The sequence below is a fragment of the Rhinolophus hipposideros genome (assembly GCF_964194185.1).
Source record: "Rhinolophus hipposideros genome assembly, chromosome: 10".
NCBI classification, from domain to species: domain Eukaryota; kingdom Metazoa; phylum Chordata; class Mammalia; order Chiroptera; family Rhinolophidae; genus Rhinolophus; species Rhinolophus hipposideros.
In genome coordinates this window covers 48,244,331-48,268,883 of record NC_138056.1, presented here as the reverse complement: position 1 = coordinate 48,268,883, position 24,553 = coordinate 48,244,331, and the positions used below count along the sequence as shown (strand labels likewise).

The window sequence follows — 24,553 nt, the reverse complement described above, 5'->3', positions numbered from 1 at the left end:
CAAGAAAGAAGAACCCATTTGATAAGTACTTCTAATCCGGTGTGATGAGAGGCATAAGAGAGGGCTGAACTGAGTTCTGTAGGAGCCCTGAGGAAGGGTTGGCCCGTGGCCTGGAAGTTGGATTGGCTTCACAGAAAGGGTGGCACCTAAACAGGCTTCTGAAGAATGAGAAGGAGTAGGTCAAACAATGGAGATGGGGAATCCCCTTCCAAGCGGAGGAAACAGCATGTGGGAAGACACAGAAGTGTGAAGGAGCCTGGTGGGGGTGGTAGAAGAGTGAGAAATTCAGCAAGAGGAGATGAGGCTGAGAACAGGGCTATCGAAGAGAGTTTTTCTGGAAAAACAGGCGGGAGCCAGCTTATGTCAGGCTGAGGTGACCTGATAACATTTGGAGTCTGTCTGGTAAATATCGCTGCCCTGAATTCAGGTTAGGCCAACTAAGTCCAGTCACTTAAAGTCAGTGTCAAGCTAGATAAAGAGCTCTAGCTGGGGCCTACCCAAGTGGATGCTTCCTGCGGGACGAGGAGTTGGCACCCAGTCCACCCCAGCCACCTAGAGTGGCCTGTGTGAACTATGGTCACTCTACTTCTGCTTTTGCATGAAGCACCTGCTGCCCATTGGCACTTTGTTAGCTCTATCAAGATCCAGCTTGGGCATCGTCTCAGGGAAGCCTTCCCTGAAGAGCCTATGTTTCCACTATCATAGAATTTTCAAACTGTGTCTATTGTATCTATCTGTCTTCTTCCTTAGGCTGTGAGCTCCTTGAGGTGCGGACTGTGTCTTCCTTAGCCATGGACCAGGCCCATGGACATGTATAAGGCTCGAGCTACTAAAAACTCAGTTAGTGAATAGCAGGAAGTAATATTACTCTTACTAATGATAGTAACAACATCACTAATGATCATTACACTTACTGCTTATCAGTACCCCGTGCTCACCTATTTGTTCCAGCCGGAAAGCTCAATCCCATCCTGACTGCTCTTTCACCCTGTCCATCCATGTCCAGTCTGTCCCAGAGCCTGCCCACCATACCTACTAATTCTTCCTCAGACCCGCACTTTTGCCCATGGGCACCGCTTCTATCTCGGTCCAGGCCAACATTTTCTCCAACAGTTGACGGGAACAGCCTCCCGCTGGTCTCTCTGCCTCCAATCTTGCCCTCCAATCCATCTTCTATTCCTGTGACCATAGCGATGGTGCTAAAATGCAAACGTGGTAACTGGCACGCCCCAGTATAAAGCTTTTCCATGGCTTTCCTTTGCCCTTGGGCTCTCGAGGCCCTTCTTGAGCCTCTGCCTATCTCCTTAACCTTATCTGGGGACTCTCACCCCCACCCTCCCACTCTCTACTCCAACCTTTTTGGCCCACTTTCCTCTCTGTATCCCAGCCCAAGGACTGAGGTCTGTGTAGGCACCAGGTGGGGCTGAAGGAGTCTGGCTGGTGAGTGGGGCTAGGAGAGAGCAGGGAGCCACAGGAAACAGCGTCGCTGAGGTTATACATATGACCTGGGAGGGTTGACATCAGTGGCAGGTACCGTGACGTTCATGCCCTGATAGCTACCTGATGGCTGTTCATTGAATTCTGGGAGTGAAAGAAATATCATGAGAAACAGACTGGTAGGGAAGTTTGGGGTCAGTGCCTTTTTGTCTGCTTTACCTACCATTTAATTGAGCATCTCATATGTGTCAGGCACTAGGCGTATTACATATATTAGCTGATTTAATTCTATTATAGCCCAAGAGATAAAGATTATCACTAATCCCATTCAACAGATCGGGAAACAGAGGCCTGAAATGGCTAACATCTCAACTCAGGCTGCAGATCCCATTTACACCCTGGCCTACCTGACTCCAAAGCCAGAGTGTTTAAACTATATAGACGTGTTCACTGAATGAAGGATTTTGAGGGGTATGAAACCTATCCAACTTTAATTCTTCTCTATCTCTGTAAAGCCTGGAACAGGGCCAACAGTCCTCAAAAACTTCCCTCACTAGCAGTCTTTTTTGCAGGTTAGACATGACAGCCAGGGGTCGTTAACTCCGAAAGACCTCTGACAGAGGGCCCACGTGGCCCCCTGAGTTGAGGAGAAAGATGTGGGCACAGGTGGGTGAGATGAGATGTGGTAGTAGGGTGGGGAGAGGAAGCAGGGCAGGCCCAAGGCCAGGGCAGGAATTGGAAGGCAACAGAAGACCAAAGGGAGTAGAAGGGACGGGAAGGGATGTGGGAGACAAACTTTGCCTCCTTCTCCATGTCACTCAAGGTAGGCCCCACTGGCTCCCTGAACCTTATCCACCCCCCTTGGAGCCTCTGAAAAGTCTGGGTGCATGGGACCATAAACACATCCCAGGTGGTGGAAGCTTAAAATGATCAAATCTCAGAACCACAAAAATCGTACAATTCTAGAAGCTTCATGTTCTAATGAAGTGTAGGCTCTTAGAAACAGAATTTTCAAATCTTGAATCTTAGAAACTTAGAACCTTGGAGTCTTAGAATTTTGAAATCATGGTTTCATAAACTGCAGAAAACCTTTGAAGATCAAAGTTCCCCCTCCCCCCCACACACTTATTTTGCAGATGGGAAACCGAGGCTCAGAGAAGGGAAGAGACTTCCGCAAAGTCACACAGTGAATTTATGGCATAAGGAGCTAGCGCTCCTTCCACCAGCCAAGTGCAAGTATTTGGGCTCGTGCCAGAACTGCAGGGACAGAGGCAGAGGTCCCCCACCCCCCGCCTGGCAGTTCTTCCTCCAGCCTGATTTTGGCACGACCTTGGGCACTCACCTCCTTAGAGGAAGAGGGAGCTCCAGGCAATGCCACCCTTCCTTGTGCCTCTCACCTAGGAGGGCGTGGTGAGGTGGGGACTGCGGTTTCAGGAGGCCTCCTGGGGTTGAGGGATGGCCTGCCAGGCCCCCCACACTCTCGACTGCTGCCAGGTCTGTTGGTAGGGGGAAGGGGCCTCTTGGCCTGGCCATGGGCTGAGGCATTCTCTCTGTCTTCATGCTCTGAGCAGGCGGGGAGGGGGAGGGGGTGCCAACTGGCCCAGGGGCCAGGCTACAGGCCGTCCCAAGGAAGGTGGGACAGGGTTTCTTCAGCAACAAGGCTGGGACCTAAGGCCATGGTAGTGTTGCAATCGGCCCCGCTCCCTGGTGGGGGGAGGGGACTGAAGAAGAAAGACATTATTCAATCCTTGGAGAGTTGGGCTGGCTCTGACAAGCACCCCAGCTGGGACTGTGTCCCGCCCTCTCTGCCAGCCGAGGCTGAGAGATAAACACAGCTCATTTGATACGGGCCAGCCGGGGCCTTGCTGGGAATGGGATCTGCTGTCTGTTCCCCTCCTCTGCTTTGGGGGCTCAGAGGGGGTGGGGAGGGAACTAAGCATGTGTCCCTTGGTCCCAAGTGGCCATTGAAACACAGACTCTGAGGACATAATCACAGCCTGAAACCTTTGTTCTGGGAGGCCCAAGAAGCAGAGCAGGAGCCAGAAGGAGGCCGATTCCAGCCTCTTACAAAGGACACTTTCTGACAATTGGGAATGGCCCTTGAGCTCCTCAGCTCTGGAGCTGTGTGCCTACGGGCTGTGCTCCAGCCCACCCCCAGCTCTGAGAGGCAATTCCTGCTTTGTGTGTGTGCTGCTTTCAGTGCTCTGGGATTCCCTGAGTTTAAATGTCTATTCAGGATGATAATGTCCATCTTGCAGGGTCACTGTTATCATGATTAGCATAATAATAGCATTCAACACTAAGTGTCAGGAACTGGGCTAAGTAAGCACTTTATAAGCACCGTTCAATTTAATTCTCAAAACAATAATGTTAATGAGATAATTAAGTAATGGATTTACAGAGAAGATAGTAAGTGTTGGTTCCTTTCTCCACATTTCAATCTCATTTAATTCAACAAACCTTTGTGGACACTTCACTGGTGCTGTGTCTCCCAGTTCCTTCTTAAAAGAGCTCAGATTTTTCTTTAGATAATGGAGAGTTTTCCCATAGGAATGATAGCACCATCCCTTCCGGGTGGTAAAAATCACCAGGTATCTGAGGGGCAGGGATAGCGCTAGAGGCAGAGGGGTAGGGCCAGGGGCTGCAAGCTGGACCTGGAGTCTTGACCCACAGGTAGGTGGCGAGTGGATTAGAGGTGAGGGCGGCTGTGTCCTAGAGAGAACCCAAAAGGCTGGACGATTGGTTGGCTGTGGGAGGTGAGAGGTGGAGATTGCAAGTAAGCAGGATTGCAGGAGTGGTATCTAACCCACGAAACAAATCAAATGATTTCTGTCATTCTTAGAAATATTCATCTACACATTGACAACTGATAGGCAGATTACAAAATAATTGATGTGCATTCACATACGCAATAATCAATTGACTGCAATCACTATTGACTATTTTTAAGGATATTTAAAAGTCAGTTTTCTAACCTTTCACTAGGCAACACTTTGTTTTCCCAATTTAGGCACTTTCCATCTGAATGAGATATAGGGACACAGTACAGTGTGAAAGCAGGAAAGCTGCTGTGAGTGGCTTTATTCAAAAGGTAGGTGAGAGAGAGAGAGAGAGAGAGAGAGAGAACGAGAACAGCATTGAAACAGCATTGTTCCATTGAAAGGAACAGCAGAGACCAAGGGAGGGGAGGGTACAGAGATGTAGTAAATAAATAAGTAAAATGAGATGAAGAAGAGGAAGGAGGTGTGATTATGAGGGCAGAAGGAGCACTTGATTGAGTCAGGAGACTTGGGCTGTCACCCCTGCTTGGTGACTGACTTGCTGTTTGACCTTAGAGGTGTAATTTATCCTCTCTGGGCCTCAGATTATTCATCTAATCATAATAACTAACATTTATACCACAGTTTAAATCCGTAAAGCACTTTAACTGCTTAAGGTTCAGAGTGGGGCAGTGACATGCCCAAAGTCACACAGCAAGTGAGTGGTCAAGCTGAGATTCAAACTCATTAGACATTTTGGCCCTCTAACTGGGAGAGCACATCCAGCAGATTCACTTTGGCCCGAGTGGTCCAGATACCATCCTTCCTAGAACCAGACAGGAGGGTTGAGGGATGGTCTTTGAACTGGAGCACCCTGGGACTGACAAAGCACTGGTCATTTTGCCAGGCCCAGACATGTTCTGCCTTTTCCATGGGAAGAGGTATTCCCCCGGCGAGAGCTGGCACCCCTACTTGGAGCCACAGGGCCTGATGTACTGCCTGCGCTGCACTTGCTCTGAGGTAGGTTCCTCTGGCCACGTGGCCACCTGCGTCAGGTATGTCTGGGAGCAGTCACCCAGAGGTAGGAGGACAACCTGACTCTAGAGGTCAGCAGCATTCTGGAACCAGGCCTCCTAGAATTATACTCTGTTAGCGATAGCTGAGGGACTTGGGGCCATGCAACTCCACTACCGAGTATTCAATACCTCCTACCGCTACTGTGTACCTCTCAGAGGTAAGACACTGCGGGTCAGTGGCTAGGCCGTGCTGGGGACTTGGCTCTCCCACCTCGCATCCCAGCCGTTTTGCCACGTGTGCTGGTGCCAGCTCCCTGTCTCCTGTGCAGCAGAAGACAGAGCCTTTCTGACCTGGCCTCCCATGCCTTCCTTTCCTCATACTATTTCCTCCAGCCCTCTTTTGCCACCTTGCCTTAGGATGCATTCCCCCCGTCCCTCTGGCCCACAGAGTTGTTCTTTAAGGTTTTGGCCCAATGCCACCTCCACTGGTAGCCTTCCTCAGTCCCTCACCTGCAAGAATTTTCTTCTTCTGGGATCCCACACAAGTCTTTCTGTCCCTTTCTCCTGATCACTGTTGGCCAACTATAATAGTTATCTGTGTCTGTCAGTTGCTACACCTGTTAGATGGGTCTTCCTGGGCGCTCCCTCATGTCCAGTTTGGTGTCCTGCCAAAGACTGAATGAACTGGGGCAGAGACCATGCCTTTTTGTTCATCTCTGTCTCTTGCCGCTCCACTCGCAACCCAGCACCCTCCACAGGGCTTTGTATTATCAACTGGCTGGAATCAATGAGGCCCCCACGTGGTCCAGAATTCCAGGCCAGGTATGAGGTTGGAGAGGTGGGGAAAGAAGGAGTGAAACGCCCTGGGCTTTAGCTTAGCTGCCTGAGGCCGATCCTGGTTGGCATGAGGTCCTCAGCTCTATCTATCTGGGTGCTGCTGCTTGGGGAGAGGGGGTACTTAGCTCCCAACTAGAACCAGCACCTTAAGCCCCCCTCTTTCCCTGCTCAAAGCCAGGAGAGGAATGCCGAAGGCCAGTAAGAGCCTCCCTTCTGACAACAATCCTCAGCTTGGCGGGAGCAGAGAAGGGCTTCTGAGGGAACACTGGGAGGTGAGGGGGCATGGGTCAATCCTTCTCCTGACTCTGACCACTGGGGTCTCACTCCTCCTGGGACCTTTCCCTCTGATTCCACGCTGCTTCTACCATGTTGGCCCCAGGTAGAACTCTGATGCCGCGGACACACAACCCTTGCGACTGCCTCCCCTTGGTTTTCCTTAGCACATCTGAGGCCAATCTGCTTTTCAAAAAGAACTTTATGAAATATAGCCAAAGAACAGGAAGGAAACCATAACAGAAAAATTCCAGACATATCATGTGGTCCAGTTGACCAAGTCCAAGTTTTGTGATCCACTGGAGCTAATTCATTTCTCCCTCCCGAGTTCACACATACAGTTTCCTCAACCCAAAGGGCTATAGCTGATATCCCTGTACCCCCAAAACATACCCTGAATATCCCACTTCTCGTAACATCACTGTCCCCCTAATCTAAGCCACCTGGATGCTACTCGAGTCTCCCCAACTTGAACCTTCCTGTCCCCTCTCTAAATCCAGCTTTTGCACAGCAGCTAGAGGGATCTCTTCTGAACATAAAACTGATTGTGTCATTCTGGAAGCTCTCAGAACCCTCCAACAGCTGTTCGTTGCACCTAAAGTAAAATTCAAACTCCCCGCTGTGGCTCTGCATGACCTGACTTCCACCTTATCTTCCAACCTCGTTTCTCACCTGTGCCAACTCATCAAACTCATTCGTACCTGTCGTTCCTCCACTTGGAAAGTCCTCCCCCTGGATCTTCTCCCAAATGGTTCCTCTCATCTCGCAGTTCAGGACAGAAATGTTACCTCCTTATGTGGCTTTCTCTGACTGCTGTGTCTAAAATAGTCTAACCTTGTTAACTCAGTCACCTTGCCCTATTTGATTATTATCATACATTTCACATCTGAAATGGTCTTGTTCCTACTTGTTTATTTTTTATGGTCTGTCTCCCCAGGCTAGGAGGTAAGCTCCGTGAGAGCAGATGCCTTGTCAGTCGCAGTCACTGCCTGGTCCCTGGCAGCCAATAGTCATACAGCTAATCCTGAGTGACTGCATGTGTCCCCGCCCCGCCCACCAGAGGCAGCTCTGCGTGGAAAGTACACAGCCCTGGAGGTGGTGCTTACCTGCTATGTCACCTTAGGCAACCTAACCTCTCAGAGGCCCTTTCCTCATTTTGAAAGTGTGGATAATAGTATCTACCTCTAGGGTTGTTGAAAAGATGAAATGAGATAATACACTTCTTTATCACATAAAGCGCCCAGCTAGTGCCAATCAATGCACGGTAGTTATGACTTTCCTGAGAGGCCCCCTGTGGCTGCGAGGCCCCCTGCCTGTTCACCCTTTAGCCTGTCTCCATCTTATTTCCTACTGTATGTCACTGATTATCTTCATCCCTGGGGTCCTTCAAGACCAAGAATCGAGAGATTCTAACTCTTAGGTCCTCACTCCGTCCTGCTTTCTTATCTGAGGGGTTCAGTTCGCCCTCTGGACATTTATCTGGTACTCACATGTGCCAGGCCTCTAGAAGGCCCCTTCTGGATCTCAGACCAATTTTGTGGACTCTATGGTGGCCCGTAGCACTGCGACCACCTCTGGCCATCTTGGGAAGCAGTGACTCCAGAAGGACTAGGGCCTGGTCCATGGTTTTCTACCAGGCAAGCGGCTGCCGCTGGAGAAGTGCTGTCAGGGCACTCAGATGGAAAAAGAGGCTGGAAACAAACCTGCCAGCTTCAAAGTTTGAACAAAGCTGCTTCCATTCATCTAAGAGAGACCATCTGCCGGTCCTCTCCTGGCTCTCATTCATCCTTCATTCACTCATTCAAACCGTAGCAGGCAGTAGCTTGGAGCCAGGCCCTGTGCTGACAATTCAGAGATGAGTAGAGTGAGATTTGGTCCTTGTTCTTGGGACATGTGGTGGAATAGATGAGACAGAAGTAAATGGTTCTTTGCGGCACAGTGCAACGACTCTTACAACCAAGGGGAGACTGAGGCGTGGAAGCCTCGGACAGGCCGACACCTGCCAACACGGGTGGTAGCCTCTCTCGTCAGCTCCTCACCTTTTCTGCATAGGATTCTCTGCTCCCTTCTCCGTCATTTGCTCTACTTGAAAAAGCATAAGAACTATGTGGCCTCTCCTTCTCTGGTGCCAACTCCAAGGGCTTTGTGCAGAGTTACCCGAATGTCAGAGATGTAGGGAGTAGATCACGAAACACTGAGTCTTCTCCACATCAGGTTTCTAGTCTCATTCCCATCCCTGTCACCTACCCTCATGAGTCACATGAAGCTCAGGCCCAGAGGACAAAGAACAAAGCTCTGCAGTTAAAACAACACAATCAAGATCAATGTCGAAATACAACTCAAGGCTTTTGTTTATATGTCTCACACACCATGAAGGGGACGCAAGAGCTGTGCCAACCCATGCACACTGTGCCCTCCTCCGTGGTGGGGGAGGGTCCTGGATGGGTGTGCCACGTGAGTGAGCAGGGGAAGAGGAGAGACTGGACACATGAGTTTATTGTTTTTATCCAATCACAGACTTAAAACGAGTGCAGTGTCCCGCAGTTGGGATGGGGTTTGGGGTTTGGGGTTCTGGTGGGAGGCAATGGCTCTTTGGAACCAAGACTGACCCCTGTGTCCCCTTCAGAGTGCCCATGTGAATTGTTACCGCCTGCACTGCCCGCCTGTCCACTGCCCCCAGCCTGTGACTGAGCCCCAGCAGTGCTGTCCCCGGTGTGTGGGTAAGTAGCCTCGCTGACCCTTTGTCCATTCCTGATGCAGGCCTCTGGCTGGGGGAAGCCCCTGGAATGAGAGGGACGGTCTCTAGCCATGAGAGGTGTTGAGACACAAACGTGCTCCAGGGAAGAAACATCCTGGATCCCCCAGGAAGGCTGGGGTAAAAACACGTTTCTCATTCGTAAGTAGCTGTGCTTGGCAGAGGGAGAGAGAAAATGTGGAGAGTAGCTGAAGGAAAGAGGGGCACACGAGGCCTGTTGATGGCACACTTGGGCCCCAGTGTCTCTGGCTGGCCAGACCCAGAGGGAGCGGACGTGTCTGTGCAAGTGGAGATGAGTGGGCAGGGGCTAGGAGGGCCTGCCGGAGTCCCCGGATGACGCCCTGGGGCTGGGAATGGCTGAAGGAGTTGGAGCACTTGTGCTCCGAGAGTCCTCCCCGTGCTGAGGCTCAGAGACGCTGTGTGTCCTGATGCGAAAGGTCTAGGATTCCACAATTTTACGATTCTGAGAACCTGTACGACTGGCATTCTAGGGAGTACAGATAAGAGGCAGGGAGGAGAGGAGAGGTGGTCTGAGAAGAAACTGGCACAACCACGCGGCCAATGAGAAGCAGCCAGTGGGGAGGCCAACTTAGAAGAGTGGGGGAAGGGTGTTAAGTGAAGAATCGATGTTTAGAAGCATTCAGAAGGTGAGGAAGGGAGGCTCAGATTGTGGCCTCAGCCACCAGGCTCTGGAAGCAGGGCTCTCCTGTGAGCTGGGGACCTGTGTAGAGTGGGTATAGAGGGGCTCATTTTCCAAGTGGGACCCCAGTAGGATCTGACCGTGGCTCTGCCTTGGGTCACAGAGATGCCTGGCTCAGGATTCCCTCCCTGCGCTGGGGCTCTGAACTTCATCCTGCCCAGTGAGGGGCCATCGTGCCTCCTCCCCGTCTGAGGCTGACTCCAGGAGTCCTGACCGCTCCTTGCTGACTGTGCGTTGGCTCAGGCTCCGTCTTCCTCACATGCTCCTGTCTCCTGCTCTCTTTCCTGGCCCTGCCCCTTCGCCTGCCTGGCTCTGCATGTTTTTCACAACTCAGCTCAGCCATCAGCTCCTTCAGGAAGCCTTCCCGGACCACACCCCACCCCCATGTCCCGGCTGAGTTAGGGCCTCTCCTCGGTGCCCTGGCCCTTACCATGTGACAGTGTCACTGTTCATGGCTTGTCTCTCTACCAGTTAGATTGTGAGTTTCTAGATGGGAGGAGCTGAGTCTTGTGCGGCACATGGTACCTGGTACAGTAACGGTGTTTAGTAAGCGTGTCTTGAGAGAATAACCAGGTTCTCTCAGAACCAGAAGCTTAGAGGCTTAGCCCTCTACTCGGCCAGAAGAGGACTGGCTAATGGGCAGGTGATGGGGAGGAAGGCTGTGACGGCCAGTAAATGACAGGAGTTTACACCAAGCACAGGGATAGTCTAGGTCATCATCTCAGCTGATTCCCCTGGGATGTCACTCCCTGAGGGACTCTGTTCTCTTCACTACTGTGTCCCCAGCACCTAGACACTGCCTGGTACTAGGAGGCTCTCCATGGGTGCCCACTGAGCATTGAATGAACGAATGCAGGTCCCCATGGAGTAAGGCTCAGAGGAGCCGAAGCTTCTGGTCTTGCCTTCTTGCTCTGGTCAGGACCAGCTCAGATCTCGAGGTGTGGAAAGGCCATGGGAGGGAATGACAAAGTTAGATGCAGGTGTCCGCAGGACCTCTTCTTGGTTAGCTGATATGGGGGCCGTCTGGGAAGGCTGAGGCCAGAGCGCATTTTAAATGCCAAGGTGAGATGAAATGCAAAATCTTTAGAAAAGTGGCCCAGTCATTCTGGCAAAGCTCTGAGGTCCACGTGAAACCTTATTTTTTTCTTCCCCTTGCTCCTCTCTACCTGCAGAACCTCACACCCCCTCTGGTCTCCGGGCCCCCCCAAAGTCCTGCCAGCACAACGGGACCATGTACCAGCATGGAGAGATCTTCAGTGCCCACGAGCTGTTCCCTTCCCGCCTGCCCAACCAGTGTGTCCTCTGCAGTTGTACCGTAAGACCTCTTACCTTCCCTTTAGCCCCGGCCTGCAAAGTATGGTGGCAGGGACTGGGGGGAAAGTGTACTTCCTGGTCAAAGCAAAGTGAGAGTGAATAGGCTCAGGGGGAAGGGAACTGCTGGGATTTGGAACATCCTGCCCTTCTCTGGGTTTCTGCACCTTCCTCAGCTACCTGTTATAGCACCCGGCACCTCACACTGACATTTGCCCATTTCTGTTTCCCCCAGTAGACTCTGCACTCCTGGAGGGGAGCAGACGTACCCACTTCATTTCTGTATCCTCTGAGGCTCCTGGCCCAGAGCCTGGCATACAGAGAATGTCTGTAGTGATTGCTGAATGAATGAATGAATGATCAGTTATCAGCCCTAGGGCACAGAGACAGAGCCAGACTGTTTGAGCAAATGGAATTTAATTTGAAACTACTTAAACTCGCCCTGCTGTGGTCAGAGTTGGGCCTAGGGACAGTCAGGGCTGACTCTGCAGTGTTAGCAGGGCACAGAGAGACTGAAGCCAAACAAGGACTGACCTAGAAAGTCTTCTCCCTCCTCCTCAGTAGGGGGTTGGGTCCTAGGTGTGGCCCCATTATAGGTTTGTAGGTGGCTTTCAGCGTGTCATCCGTACCTTTGGGGCTCCTCATCTGTGCATTGGCAGGAGTTTCTCCTGCCATCCTGATGTCCTTACTGCTTGATCACCAAACTTCTCTGGGGCCCAGTTCCTCTGCGTGTGTAGGGAGTCTGACCAGATGGTCACCAGCGTCCTCTCTGTTTAAAATAATCATCAGATTTAGCAGTGATGTGAGGGGAGGATGCCTAAACTAAGTGTCAGACACCACATTTGAGCTCCAGCTCTGCCGTGGTTTCCTGTGTGACCTTGAGCGAGTCACTTTTTCAGGGCTGCCTCTCAATCTGTTCAGTGAGAGGACCCATCAGTAAGGCTCTTAGCCTTACAGTATCTGTACTGCAAACAACTTACAAATAACGAGGATGACTTATAAGTCAACCCCGAGAGTGATTATTATTGTGGGGCCTGAGCCTCTTGCAGTGGTCTAGTCCATTGTACCTACTAGATGGTTGAAGTGTTGTTCTCTGTGGGTTGGGGTAGTCCAGGAAAGCTTCCTGGAGGAGGCAAGACTCGGGGAGGGGAGTGTACCCCAGTAGAATGTTCCCTGGATGTTGGTGTTGTGGAAGGGCATTGGACCAGGAGCCAGGGGACTCCAGTTTAGTCCTGGTTCTTCCAGCTATTTCCTGCAGATTCCTTCCCCTCTCTGGACCTCATCTATGCCACATATGCACTGAGAGGTTGGCCTCAGGGATTTCTAAGGGATAGTCTAATTGTAGTGTTCTTGGTCATTGAACCAAGAATTCTTGGAGGGAGCCAGACTGGATGTGAGGCAGGGGCTAGGGAGAGAGAAGCCCACTCTGGGCTTTCAGAAGTCCCAGGCCTCCAATGCCTGGTGTTTATATACAGCATCCCAATGACCCTAGGAGAAGGATATCAGATGAGGAAAGTGAATTCCAGAGCAGTTAAGCAACTTCCCTAAGGTCACACAGCTAGTTAAGTGGCAGAGCCAGAATTCAGACCCAGGGTCACATGACTCCAAACTCCATGGTCCTTTCCCTGCATTGTGCTGCTTCCTATAAAGGGACAAGGGCCTGATTAGGAGGGGTTTTGGGGAGAGACAGAAAGAATGGTGGTGAGGTGGTGAGAGCATTGATTTTTCTCCCTGGATACTTGGGTCACTGGTTCCCTCTTCTCATCCCTGTTTATGAGTCTGGCTTGACACCTGGCCTCATCTGAGGGATCAGAATCCTTATTTTTGAGACTCATTGGAAAAGGAATAGGGAAAAGACTCTAGGTAATATCACTTCCTCCCAGGTACAGTGTGCCTTATAGTTTAAAAAGGGTTTTCACACTGTCCCCCTACTTGATCTTTACAGCCCAGACAGGAGTGCCCCCATTTTACAGAAGAGGAAACTGAGGCCCAGAGAAGAGAAGTGACTCACCTAAGGTCATCTGGTCCTCCTGATTCCCAGAAGGCCCTTTACCCCGAAGTCTTGCTTCTCTAGGCTGGGTTCTAAACTTAGGGTTTTCAGTAAGAGCAAGATGAGCCCCAGGTGTCCCCGACCCATCCCTGTCCCCTGTGCTGGGCCCCTGTTCCAGGTCAAAGGAGAAGGACGCTGATTTCAGTAGGAAAAGTCTGAAGACTGGTCTCTAGTGCATTCTGCCCCACTGTGTCTGACTTCAGGCAGTCTAGGCCCCTCCGCAGGAGCTCTCCATCTGTAAGACGGGAAGATCCCCCTTCAGCAGGGCTGTGAGAGCCTGTGAAAACGCTTTAGAAGCTAAAGGATGAACGTTACCTCAGGGCCTGGAGTAAGAGTGGGGAGGGTACCAAGACCCTCCTCTGAGCTGGCTGACCCTTGCCCAGCATGCTCTGCTGCTCCCTCCCTCCCCCACCTTAGGGTCTCCTCAAGGCCACATGCCTCCAGGGCAGGGGACTCTCCTAGCCCCAAGGCTGGTCCTCATCAGAGCTCATCTCCCAGCTCCTGTTTGCTCTATCAGGAGGGCCAGATCTACTGCGGCCTCATGACGTGCCCAGAACCAGGCTGTCCCGCACCCCTCCCACTGCCTGCCTCCTGCTGCCAGGCCTGCAAAGGTGAGTCTGTCCCTAGATCTGGCAGTGCCCCCCTCCCCACCCTAGGGACTCAGCCGTGGACGGTTAGAGCTGGGGAGACTTTGGGGAACACCCAGCATATAGCAGACCATTCCTTCCTCAGAGTTGGGAGTTAGCCTGTCCCCCGCCCCCCCCAAAAGCTGAGCCTGTAGCAGAGGCTGATATGCGTTTTTATTGCAACTCCAGGGAGCAAGAAGGAGAGAAAAAGGGAGTGAAGCAGGGAAGAGGGAGAAGCAACTCAAGAATGTGTTGGGCAGTTGTTTCTGCTTGCTATCAAGTGTGACCTATTGCCCTAAGTCATCTTCTGCTTCCCAGAAAAGTCTGGGACTGATAGAGGAAGAGTAAGAATTTGTCCACCAGCCACCAACTCCCGTTGGTCAAAGGTTTACCCCAAGGGTGGAAATTCCGTCGTGGTCCTTCCTTGTATGTCCCTATGTGGGTGGTAGGCTGCCCTGAGAGCAGAAGCAGGAATGAGGTGGGATAAGAAGTGGGGGGCAGGAGACGGGCGGGAGGCTCAGGCATGAGGACAGGTGCTGGCAGGCTGAGCCCGAGGGAAGCCGGCTAGAGCCCAGGAAGACAGGGCGCTGCTGCAGTGCCTGTAACAAGTGGTCAAAGTGCCCTGATCAGATGAGGCTGAGAGGATCAGAAGAGGCACAGGAGAGACGTCTGTACAGGCAGGCACCCCGTCTCCTCCTGTCTTCCTCACAGCAAAGCTGGGCACAGGCCTGGGCTCACTGGGCTCAGAGTACGCATGTCAAGCAAAACCCAGGTAGAATCTCTGTACTGAACAGAGATTAGCTTGTAAAGAGCAAAAGACTTAAGCAGAGTGAAGTGAACAGATGGTGGAACTGTTGTTCTCTGTGGGCTGGGGTAGTCTAGGAAAGCTTCCTGGAGGAGGCAAGACTCGGGGAGGAGTGCACCCCAGTAGAATGTTCCCTGGATGTTGGTGTTGTGGAAGGGCATTGGACCAGGAGCCAGGGGACTCCAGTTTAGTCCTGGTTCTTCCAGTTATTTCCTGCAGATTCCTTTCCCTCCCTTGGCCTCAGCTATGCTACATATGTACTGAGAGGTCGGCTTCAGGGATTTCTAAGGGACAGTCTAATTGCAGTGTTCTGGGTCATTGAACCAAGAATGCTTGGAGGGAGCCAGACTGGATGTGAAGCAGGGGCTAGCGAGAGAGAAGCCCACTCTGGGCTTTCAGAAGTCCCAGGCCTCCAATGGGCCTTGTGTCCTGGTGCCTCAGGGGATGGGAGATGGAGGAGTCCTAGGGTATCCCAGCTGGAGGGGCAAAAAAGGTGGAGGGGGGTGCCCAGGACTGTAACGTGTTGACCAAGGCCTGGTGATTTCAAGTGTGGTTGGGCAGAGTGGCTGCCCAGGGGACCGCGCTAACCAGGCTGCAGGGATGGGATTTGGGGCCATCCATGATGGGCGCTGAACAAGAGGCTGTGCCTGAGCCAAGCAGTTCAGTCGTCATGGTGACCAGGAGGTAGGTGTGTGGAAGCTGAAGCAGCAGCCCAATGAGAAGGGGAATAAGTCCCCACTGAGCCAAAGGGACCTGCTGGTTTGCGGGGGCTGCCGACGTGGCACCAAGTCTTGGAGGGACAGAGCCTAGAGGTGTAGGCCTGCAGGGCTCCAGCCAGCAAGGCTGAGGAGGCAGAGGCTGACCCGACTTCCCTTTGGGTTTCCAGATGGGTCAAGTGAGAAATCAGCTGAAGAGGACACCACACAGTCACACCGTGGGGTGGTGAGTGCACAGCGTTACTGACAGGGTGGGGAGAGGAGGTGAGGCGGGCTGCTATCCAGGGCCTAAGTCTCCATGACTCTGGAGCAGGCAATACTAGTTATTGTCTTCATTTCTCATTTGTCCCCTGGGTCAGCTCCATCACCCCACCATGTCCCGCTCCTCTCCCTAGCCTCCTGTCATGGCTCCCATCCGCACCGAAGGGCCAGGAGGGGCCTGGGAAAAAGCGTCACAGAGGCAGGAGCAGGCCTCAGGCATACTGATTTTCTTCCCGGGAAACTCTTTGACATTGTTCCATCCAGAGCCCATGTCTGTCCTCATTCAGGTCGCCTCTGGGCAGCACGTTCCCCAGAGGGATTGGCCTCTGACTGGGGTCAGCCTTCCCCACCCAGCTCCTGAGGTACCAGTTCTTTGTCTGGGGGGTACTCTCTGTTCCCCCCTCTGTCTTGGCCCCTCTCAGTCTTGGTCTGGATTTAAGATGGGCTAAACTGCCCAGTCCTCTGTGGTTGGAGAGGAAAGAGGTGGCAGAATGAGTTCACACACAGACACCTGGGCCACGTCTACAATATGAACAATTCCACCTGCTCTTTCAGCCTGGGTCACCTGGACCCTGGGGGATTGAAGGAGGATTCCTTCCCAGAGATTCCCCAGAGGCTGAGATAATTAATTCTCCCTTCTCCTCTGGCAGCGTATCCTCCCTTTCCAGGCTGCGCCTTCTCAGGTGGGGGCCTCTGTGCCACAGGACCAGAGCCAGGCCATCCCCTTTTCTTCTCATCCTCTCCCAGGCTTAGTTCCAGGCGCTGAGCAGCAGCTTACTGGATGATGTGGGCAAGTCGCCATTTGGTGACTGAGCTCTTCGATTCCTTCTTGCCTCTATTACACTTGACAAGTGTTCCTATGTGCCTGGGCCTGTGCTGGTCCTGGGACACAGTTTCTACTCTGGGGGCTCTTGTCGGCTTAGTCCAGCCACCAGAGGACTGACTGAGACTGTACGGGGCAGGAAGGGGCTGTCGAAGAAGGAATGTGCGTGACTTCTGGTCAGCAAAGGGGAGAAAAAGCTCCCCAGCCCACTGGCTCCTTTCCCATAACCTGGAGGGCCAATCCCCAAACTATGAGCTGCAAAGTTCCTGTGACATTACACTGTCCTCACCACACACCCTTTGTTATCACTGCCAGCCCTCCCAGGACCTGCTCATGGGATCCTGGATTCCAGGGGCTCCGGAAAGAGGGCCTGAGCTCCGGAGACCCCCGTCTCTGAATGGGGCCCGCTGCTCTTCTTCCTGCCCTGTGGGATTCTGGGGTCTGGTAGGATTGTCAAAGGTCCGTCCTCTTGTTCCATCACCTAAATCTTCTCAGACAAAGAAGAATTTCCTGACTCTCATCCTCACTATATTCTCACCTTCTATTTCTTAAATATTAAGTTCCCCTGGTCCCTGATCTCTATGTCTCCCAGATCGAGAACTCAGCACCCTCTGCTCACTCCAGCCCCAAAGCCCTGGCTCTGACAGGCCTGAGAGGGGCTTAGAGGAAGCTGGATCTCCAAACCATTATCCTCGAAGAGTTTTCCAAGATGCCTTGTCTGAGAATGTCTTAGACCCCATCCGGATTACCTTTCTGTCCCTGGCCTGTGCCCTCGCTTCACTGGGAGGTCATGCGAGTGTCTGCCCTCAGGCTTCTCACTACAGCCACCATCTTGCTAGCCTATCGGTGATTTTCATCCTTCCTGCCATTTTCAGAGACATTCCCAGGATCCGTGTTCAGGGGACGACGGGAGAAGGAGAAGCCTGAGCACCCCAGCCCCCAGTGGGCTCATCTCCCCTCTGGGCTTCATCCCTCGCCACTTCCGGCCGAAGGGAGAAGGCAGCACCACAGTCAAAATTGTCCTGAAGGAGAAACATAAGAAAGGTGGGGACTGGGACCTCCTCCAACCCCTGAGGTAGGAAAGGAGGGCTCTGACTGCTCCCACCTTTCATTCCTGTACCCCCAACTCAGTGACCTTGAGTTGGCCTCTCAACTTGGCCATGACCTTGTAGACTCAGGACCAGAGCCAGGCCATCCCCTTTCCTTCTCATCCTCTCCCAGGCTTAGTTCCATCAAAACTGAAGGTACCTTGAAAGGGCATCAGGTCTAAACCCCTATTTGACAGATGAGGACACTGAGGTCCAGAGCACTGAGTTAGAGACAGAACCCGTCCTGGAACCAGGACTGCGGGTCAGTAGAATATTTTTTTGAAGCACCTGCCGTATTGCTGAGAATTGAGGGGCACAGAACAGAGAGACAAAAAATGGTCCCCATCCGTGAGGGGCTCCAGACATGTAAACAAATTACTATAATACAAGGAAGTGCTGAGGGCAAGTTTTTGACAGGGAAGGACGGAGCAGAGCTGGGCTGCAGGAGACCAGTCGGGATGGAGTAGGAAGGGGCCACATGGGCAGTGACACCAGCAGCGTGGGAGGACAGTGGCCCCACGCAGGGCACCCTGGCTGGAAGAGTGGAGGTGGCTGCAGAGGCGTCTGTCCCAGAGCCACGTTGTACAGATGGGACATTGAGGCTGAGAAAGGGGAAGGGGCCTGCCAGACAGCGCGTGCACAGCCAGACAGAACTTGATGTCAGTTCTCCTGCTATCAGAGCAGCCCCTCCTTGCTCTACCAGAGGGGCTGTGAGGGCAGAAGGACTCGCCATCTCAGCAAGTCCTCACTGGGCGCATCTCTGTCCTGAGCGCTGAGACAGGCAGGATGTCAGGGCCATGGGGCCAGTTTTACACCCTGGCCTCCAATTTGCAGGCAGCATGGCTGGGCCAGATGGGTGCAGCAGGGCCTCCCCAAGTCCCCTGGACTCTGGCAAGAGTCCAAGGCACTGACCCTCCTCCCTTCCTGCCTTCCTTGGCCCAGCCTGCGTGCATGGTGGGAAGACGTACTCCCATGGGGAGGTGTGGCACCCAGCCTTCCGCTCCTTCGGACCCCTGCCCTGCATCCTGTGCACCTGTCAGGACGGCCACCAGGACTGCCAGCGAGTGACCTGCCCCACTGAGTACCCCTGCCGTCACCCTGAGAAAGTGGCCGGGAAGTGCTGCAAGATTTGCCCAGGTACAAAGAGATGCTGGGGGCAGGGAGGGAGCTAGCCAGAGTGGGTCTCTCTCCCCAGCACAGACACTTGGGTCTCTCTCCCCAGCACAGACGCCTGGAGCATCTCCAACATGGATGGGGCCGAGGGCAGAGATACAGGTTGCACGGTGTTTAGGTACACAGAAAGTTAGGAGCACAGCAGTGGAAAATGCCAGGCTGGTAATACATACTACTTATGGAAACATCTGTTACAGAGACGGATCCAGAGGCTCTCAGATGTAGCTACATAGAACCAAACAATGTTCTGGATTCTATGAGGTTATAGCATCTTAGGATATTAGGACTTTTAAGAGAAATAGCCGTTGTTTATTGAGCACTTACTATGAGGTATTTTGAGGTAGGTATTTTGTGCTTACTATGAGGTAGGTATTTTGTCTGCATGAATTCATATAATCCTCACCACAATGGACAAGGCAGGTATCTAGCTCCATTTATAGAAAGAGAAGATAAGTACCTTGTCCCAGGTCACACAGCTGTAAGTGGAAGTGCTGGGATTTGCACCCTGGTCTCTCTTACTCCAAAGACCAAGTTCTTGACCTCTGTTGTCTTCCTTCAGCTGTCATCTATATATGGGAAACTGAGACCCAGAGAAGAGAAGGGACTTTCCTGAGTCACACAGCAAAGTCGTAGTGAAGCTGGAACTAGAACTCAGGCTTCTAGACTTGCTGGCTGAGTTCTTTCAACAATGTCATGTGACCCTCGGATTAATCAGTGTGCCGAAGGGAAAGTCAGAGTATCTGATTGAGAAGCACAGCCTGTGAGCATCAATAGTAGCCGGTGCGAGGGTCAGGCCAGTTCCCTGCAGCCTGGAAAGAAGGCAGGTGGGGCAGAAGACGCAAGGGGAGCTTGCGTCCTGACCACATTGGGTTCGAGGGCTGGGTTGGCAAAGCTGAAAGGAGAGGAACAGGGAAGAAAAAGAGGAAGGAAACATGCCTTGAGAACCTACTAGTCCCGAGTAATTTCACATATTTCATTTAATCCTCACAATGCAGTTATTTCATAAATGAGATAACCGAGTGGCTACAATCACCCTAAGTCTCCACCGACCCCAGCACTTAACATCAGGAAATTTGAATTTGCATTATTAGCTTGCTTACTGACTTATTTACTTAGTGTTGTGAACTGAAACAAGTTTCTTTACCTTTCTGAGCCTCAGACACAGAGTTGGTGAAAATGCTTTATGAATTGTAAATCAAAATTCCAACATAAGCAATAACTTATTCATCAGTGTAATAAGCTATAAGGACGGGGGAGGGAGGGAGCACGATGGGATGGTGCCTAGAACACATTCTCTGAGACTGGCTGAGCCTCGCTCCTGGGCTCCTTCACAAACACGCCTGGTCTTGGGTTCTGCCACCAGACCCCAGTCCATTTCCCCTTAAAAATATTAAGACTGTAACAGCTCTTAAGGGCTTCATAACAAATAAGAGTCTAGAAGGGGGTGTGTGTGTAGGGACTTGGTCCTTCATTCCTTGAAAAATACTCAGGGAATGTTGGTACATGGAGAATGTACCATGGAGAATGTCCTTGGAATTCCAGGGTGTCAAGGCTTTAGGACTGGATCTAATTTGGCACCAAAAAAAAATTACCACCATTCTAACCATATCCACCATCACCCCCACCATCCCCACCATCCCCACCATCTCCACCATCACCCCCACCATCCCCACCATCTCCACCATCAACCCCACCATCCCCACCATCACCCCCACCAGCCCCACCATCCCCACCATCTCCACCATCACCCCCACCATCTCCACCATCATCCCACCATCCCCACTATCTCCACCATCATCCCACCATCCCCACCATCTCCACCATCACCCCCACCGTCCCCACCATCTCCACCATCACCCCCACCAGCCCCACCATCTCCACCATCACCCCCACCAGCCCTACGACCACCACAACTGTTGCCATCACTGTGATCACTGCCACCGTCTTTTGCACCATCACGACCATCATTATCATTATTATCTTTATCACCTCAAACCTTTCCTTCTGTGTATGTTCATTAAGAGCTTGGTGTGAGGGACTCAAAAGACTTGGTGGGCATGGCTCCTGCCCTTCACCTTGTGGGTCTCTTTTAAAGAGAAAACATACTCAGGTGAAACAATTACAAGGCAATGCAGGGCAGTGTGGGATTAAGGGCATGAGTGGGAGGCATAAGCAAGTAGGATTTTAAAAGCTACCAGTGGGAGGACACAGTGGGCTAAGCTGTTCCAAGTGGGCTGCCCAGAGGAGGTGGAAGGTGAGCTGGGCCCTGACAGGTGAGAAGTTTTCTGATATGCTAATCAATGGGAGGTGAAGGGGGAGATGCCCCCCCTTCCCTAGAGACTGCCTTCTCTGCCCAAGGCACCAGCAGTCTCCCAAGTACCATAAAGACTCTGAGGGGGATATCAGGCCTCTCTTTTTGAGCCACCAGGGGTGGTGAGACAGAGCATTCAGAAGCTCCTTGTCTCTCCCAGATGACAAGGCAGACCCTGGCCACAGTGAAATCAGTGCCACCAGGTGTCCGAAGGCTCCGGGCCGGGTCCTAGTCCACACGTCTGTGTCCCCAAGCCCAGACAACCTGCGTCGCTTTGCCCTCGAGCGCGAGGCCTCTGAACAGGTGGACATCTACCTCTGGAAGCTGGTAAAAGGTGAGCATTGGCCCACTCCCAGCGGGGCATACCTCTGATCTGTCCCCCTTCCTGTGCTCCTGCCCCCCGCCCCCAGGGGCCTTAGGAGAGTTTTGTTGATCAAGTGCCTCTAGGCCAGGAAGACCTGCCTCTGGCCACCCTTCCAGGTTTAGGAGTCTCTGATTCCAAGACAGAGGGAGATTCTGTCTGATGCTCTGACAGTTCTGATAAGCTCACCTACTCTGAGATGCCAGGGCCTCCGAGTGCTCCCTCTCCTGGGGGAAGGGGTTGTTGCACCTTGCAAGGAGCCAGGACAGTAACGAATGCCTACCCTGATGAAATAGAGATGTGTACTGGTGGAGTTGCAGAGTTCTGTGAGGAGAGAGCTTTTCAGGCAGGGGGGCCTGAAGCTAGTCTCATTCAGCCTCTGCTGTATGGTAGAGTCTATCCCTCCAAGGTAAGTTGACATCAAAATATGTTTCTCATGCTGAGAAACTCACCCTATTCGACAGGCTGCTCATATCACCAAATGAAGGTCAAGAGGAGTTTTCATTGATAGGGAACTGGCTGAGGGTTCTGTTGTCTGGCTCTTCTTGAGAAACATAAATCCCCTGGGTAAGGTAAAACAAACTAACTCCTATAAGTGTGAATTAGCTCTAAGGTCACTTTTCTCTATTGATGGGTTTGCCTGGGGGTGGGGGATAAGGGGAAGAGGGGATGATAAGAAGGGGACAGTAAGAGGATAATAAAAATGATGACAATGATAATAACCAATGTGTAAAGCACTTTAGAGTTCACAAAGTGCTTTCACGTTCATTATCTCATTTGATCCTCAACGATCCTGAGAGTTAGGCGTTATTATCCCCATTTTACAGATGAGGAAACTGAGGCTAAGAGAGGTGAAGTCCCTGGCTCAAGGCCACACAGCCAGTAAGTGGAGGAGCTAGAGCCCATGTCTTGTGACGTCAATCGCGGTCTTCCCCTGCTCTACTCCTGTCGTAGGAGGAATGGACGAAGAAAGCAGAGCTGTCCGGCCTGGAGAAGAGAAGACTCAGGGGGACAGGACCGCTGGCTTCATGGCTCTGAAGGACTGCCCCAGGCAGAGGGAGCAGTTGTGTTCTGACTGACTGCAGGGGTCAGAACAACAAGCAGGGGCTTTGGAATCAGACCTGGGTTTGAATCCCGGCTCTGCCATTTCTTAGCTGTGTGGCCTTGGGTAATCACTTGACTTCTCTGGGCCTCAGTTTTCTTTTCTGTTAACTGGGGAGGAGGGTTTTTGGAGGATTAACTGAAATAACACAGATACAGCCCCTGACCTATAGTAGATGCTGACAATGTCACTATCCTCATTCCACCTCATCGATAGGTTAGAATTGCAGAGAAACAGGTTTCAGCTAAGGAGAAGAAGCACTTTCTCATACTTAGAGCCTTCCTGTAATGCAGGGAGGGAGCAAGCTCCATTCATGGGAGAGTGTCAGCAAGGGCTGGCTGGGGATTCTGCCAGCAGCTGGGGAGTTAGGTGCAGTAACATTTATAATTCTCTTGCACCTTGAGATTCCGTCAGTTCCTAGACCGGGTGCTGGCTCCCGGTTTACTCTGGGCCTCTCCCACCCCCACCAGATGCTAGGACCACAGAGAGTAATGGACTCCAGCCTCTGTCCTTAGGTGACCTGGGTGCAGTAGGAGCTCCCTGGGAGCTGAGCTGGTCAGGGAAGTCTTCACGGAAAATGGACGTGGAGCTAGAATGGCAGGATGGGCACACTGCAGGCAAACTGGCAGAGACAGCCTCAAACTCTGGCTCCACAGCCCATGCTTACATGTCCTGTGCTCTGTGATTGGTATGTTGTGGCACTACGTATAAGGTACTTCATTTACTCCACATAAGAAAACTGAGGGGCATGTATTAATGCCCCATTTTGCAAAAAAGAAAACTGAGTCTGAGAGGTAAAATGACTAGCTCACAGTCACACAGTTTAAGCAGTAAATTAAAGACTCAAACACAGTTCTCACTGTCCCTGGTGCTGCCTCCAAAGAGGTGACCTTACACTTTTAGGTAGGTGCTTAAGGAAGGCCAAAATGTGCCCAGGATGGTGCAGAGGGGACATCATAGCTCAAGGCCAATCTCATTACCACCAAGCCCGGCAGAAAAGAAATAAGGTGGAGGGGACTCTTCGACTTCCCAATGCCAGGCCCTGCTATCCTGTCATTAGCAAACCTCTCCCTCTGTGTCTCCGGACCCTCTGGGTGGCCTTTAGGCCTCTCTACCTCCCATTTTCTCCCTGTCCCACAGACTAGTTGTCAGTGGGAAACCCGCACTGTTTCCTCACGTAGAGGAGTAAAAGCAGCCGGCCTTGAGCGCTGGGAGAGGAAGGGGAGAATTGGCCTGGAGACAAAGTGAGTAGCTGGACATTGAAACCTGGGCTAAGTGAGGCCGCACCACAGGGAGCGGCTCCGGGGCCCAGAAGCGGAGCAGAGAGTTGGCTTAGGGTTAAGAGTCTTTTCGATTCTGGAGTTTCAGAGTAGAAGGGGACTTAGGGGTCTCAATTCCTATCCCAACCTAGGAAGGAAGTACCCTTGTGTCCTCACTGAGGGTCTCTAGCCCCTGAGTGCACATACTCCCACCCACCTCCAGACAGGTGATTGACTTCCAACACTGGATGGCTCTGTCCAGAGAGGTTCGTCTTCACATTGAGCTGAGCCTGTCCTGTCTCCTGGAACTCACCCACCAGCGCCACCTCTGTCCTGAGGGGCCGTAGAGTCCAGCTGCTCTCAGACCTGCTATGCCCTTCAGAGGGCAGCAGGCACAAGCGTGACCCTCCGTCTAGCTCTTGATTCCAGGCCCAAGAGCCAGTCCTTTCAGTCATGTTTTACAGCTTACGGTGTGGGGACCTGCCTGCATCCCTGTTAGTCCCTGTCCAATTTGTGTCCTGGGGTATGTGCAATGGCAGGCCTGTGGCGGGAGGACTCACCCCAGCTCATGCTTGTGACTTAGTCTGGGTCTTTGGAGTGAGTCTCCCCCACAATCTGGTCTTTGGCACCTGGGCTGGGGATCCCAAGGACATTCCTGGCCTCCCGGACCTCAGTCCCGGAACCTGTGCTGTCCATTCCCTCTGTGGGATCCCACTCAGATTCCCACAAGCAAGGCCAGTTCTTGGTTTCCTTGAGGGTGGTACTGGCCTAGCTGAGGCCTTGCCTTCGCATCTGTTCTTTCTGGCCACAGACCCTGCTGGTAACAGCTGGTGCGACCTCACAGCCCATGTGCTCCGGGCCTCAGCACCATGTGTGGTGCCCGTGGCCAG

The 24,553-nt window shown here is 52.3% G+C and overlaps 1 protein-coding gene across 5 annotated transcripts in view; it reads left to right on the top strand.

The window, feature by feature from the left end:
* Positions 1 to 24,553, top strand: part of CHRDL2 (chordin like 2) — a 32,538-nt gene that overhangs the window by 5,804 nt on the left and 2,181 nt on the right. The window contains exons 1-10 of one of the 5 annotated variants that reach the window (XM_081061873.1): positions 2,792 to 2,931; positions 5,104 to 5,216; positions 8,949 to 9,042; positions 10,950 to 11,092; positions 13,656 to 13,749; positions 15,456 to 15,511; positions 17,245 to 17,413; positions 18,400 to 18,594; positions 21,102 to 21,275; positions 22,130 to 22,184. In XM_081061873.1, coding sequence (XP_080917999.1) covers positions 5,112 to 5,216; positions 8,949 to 9,042; positions 10,950 to 11,092; positions 13,656 to 13,749; positions 15,456 to 15,511; positions 17,245 to 17,413; positions 18,400 to 18,594; positions 21,102 to 21,275; positions 22,130 to 22,184 — 1,085 coding nt within the window. In that variant the 5' untranslated portion in view covers positions 2,792 to 2,931; positions 5,104 to 5,111. Of the gene's footprint in view, positions 1 to 2,791; positions 2,932 to 5,103; positions 5,217 to 8,948; positions 9,043 to 10,949; positions 11,093 to 13,655; positions 13,750 to 15,455; positions 15,512 to 17,244; positions 17,414 to 18,399; positions 18,595 to 21,101; positions 21,276 to 22,129; positions 22,185 to 24,553 lie in introns of those variants that run through there. The other 4 variants (XM_081061871.1, XM_081061874.1, XM_081061872.1 and 1 more) reach the window with 4 other exon arrangements.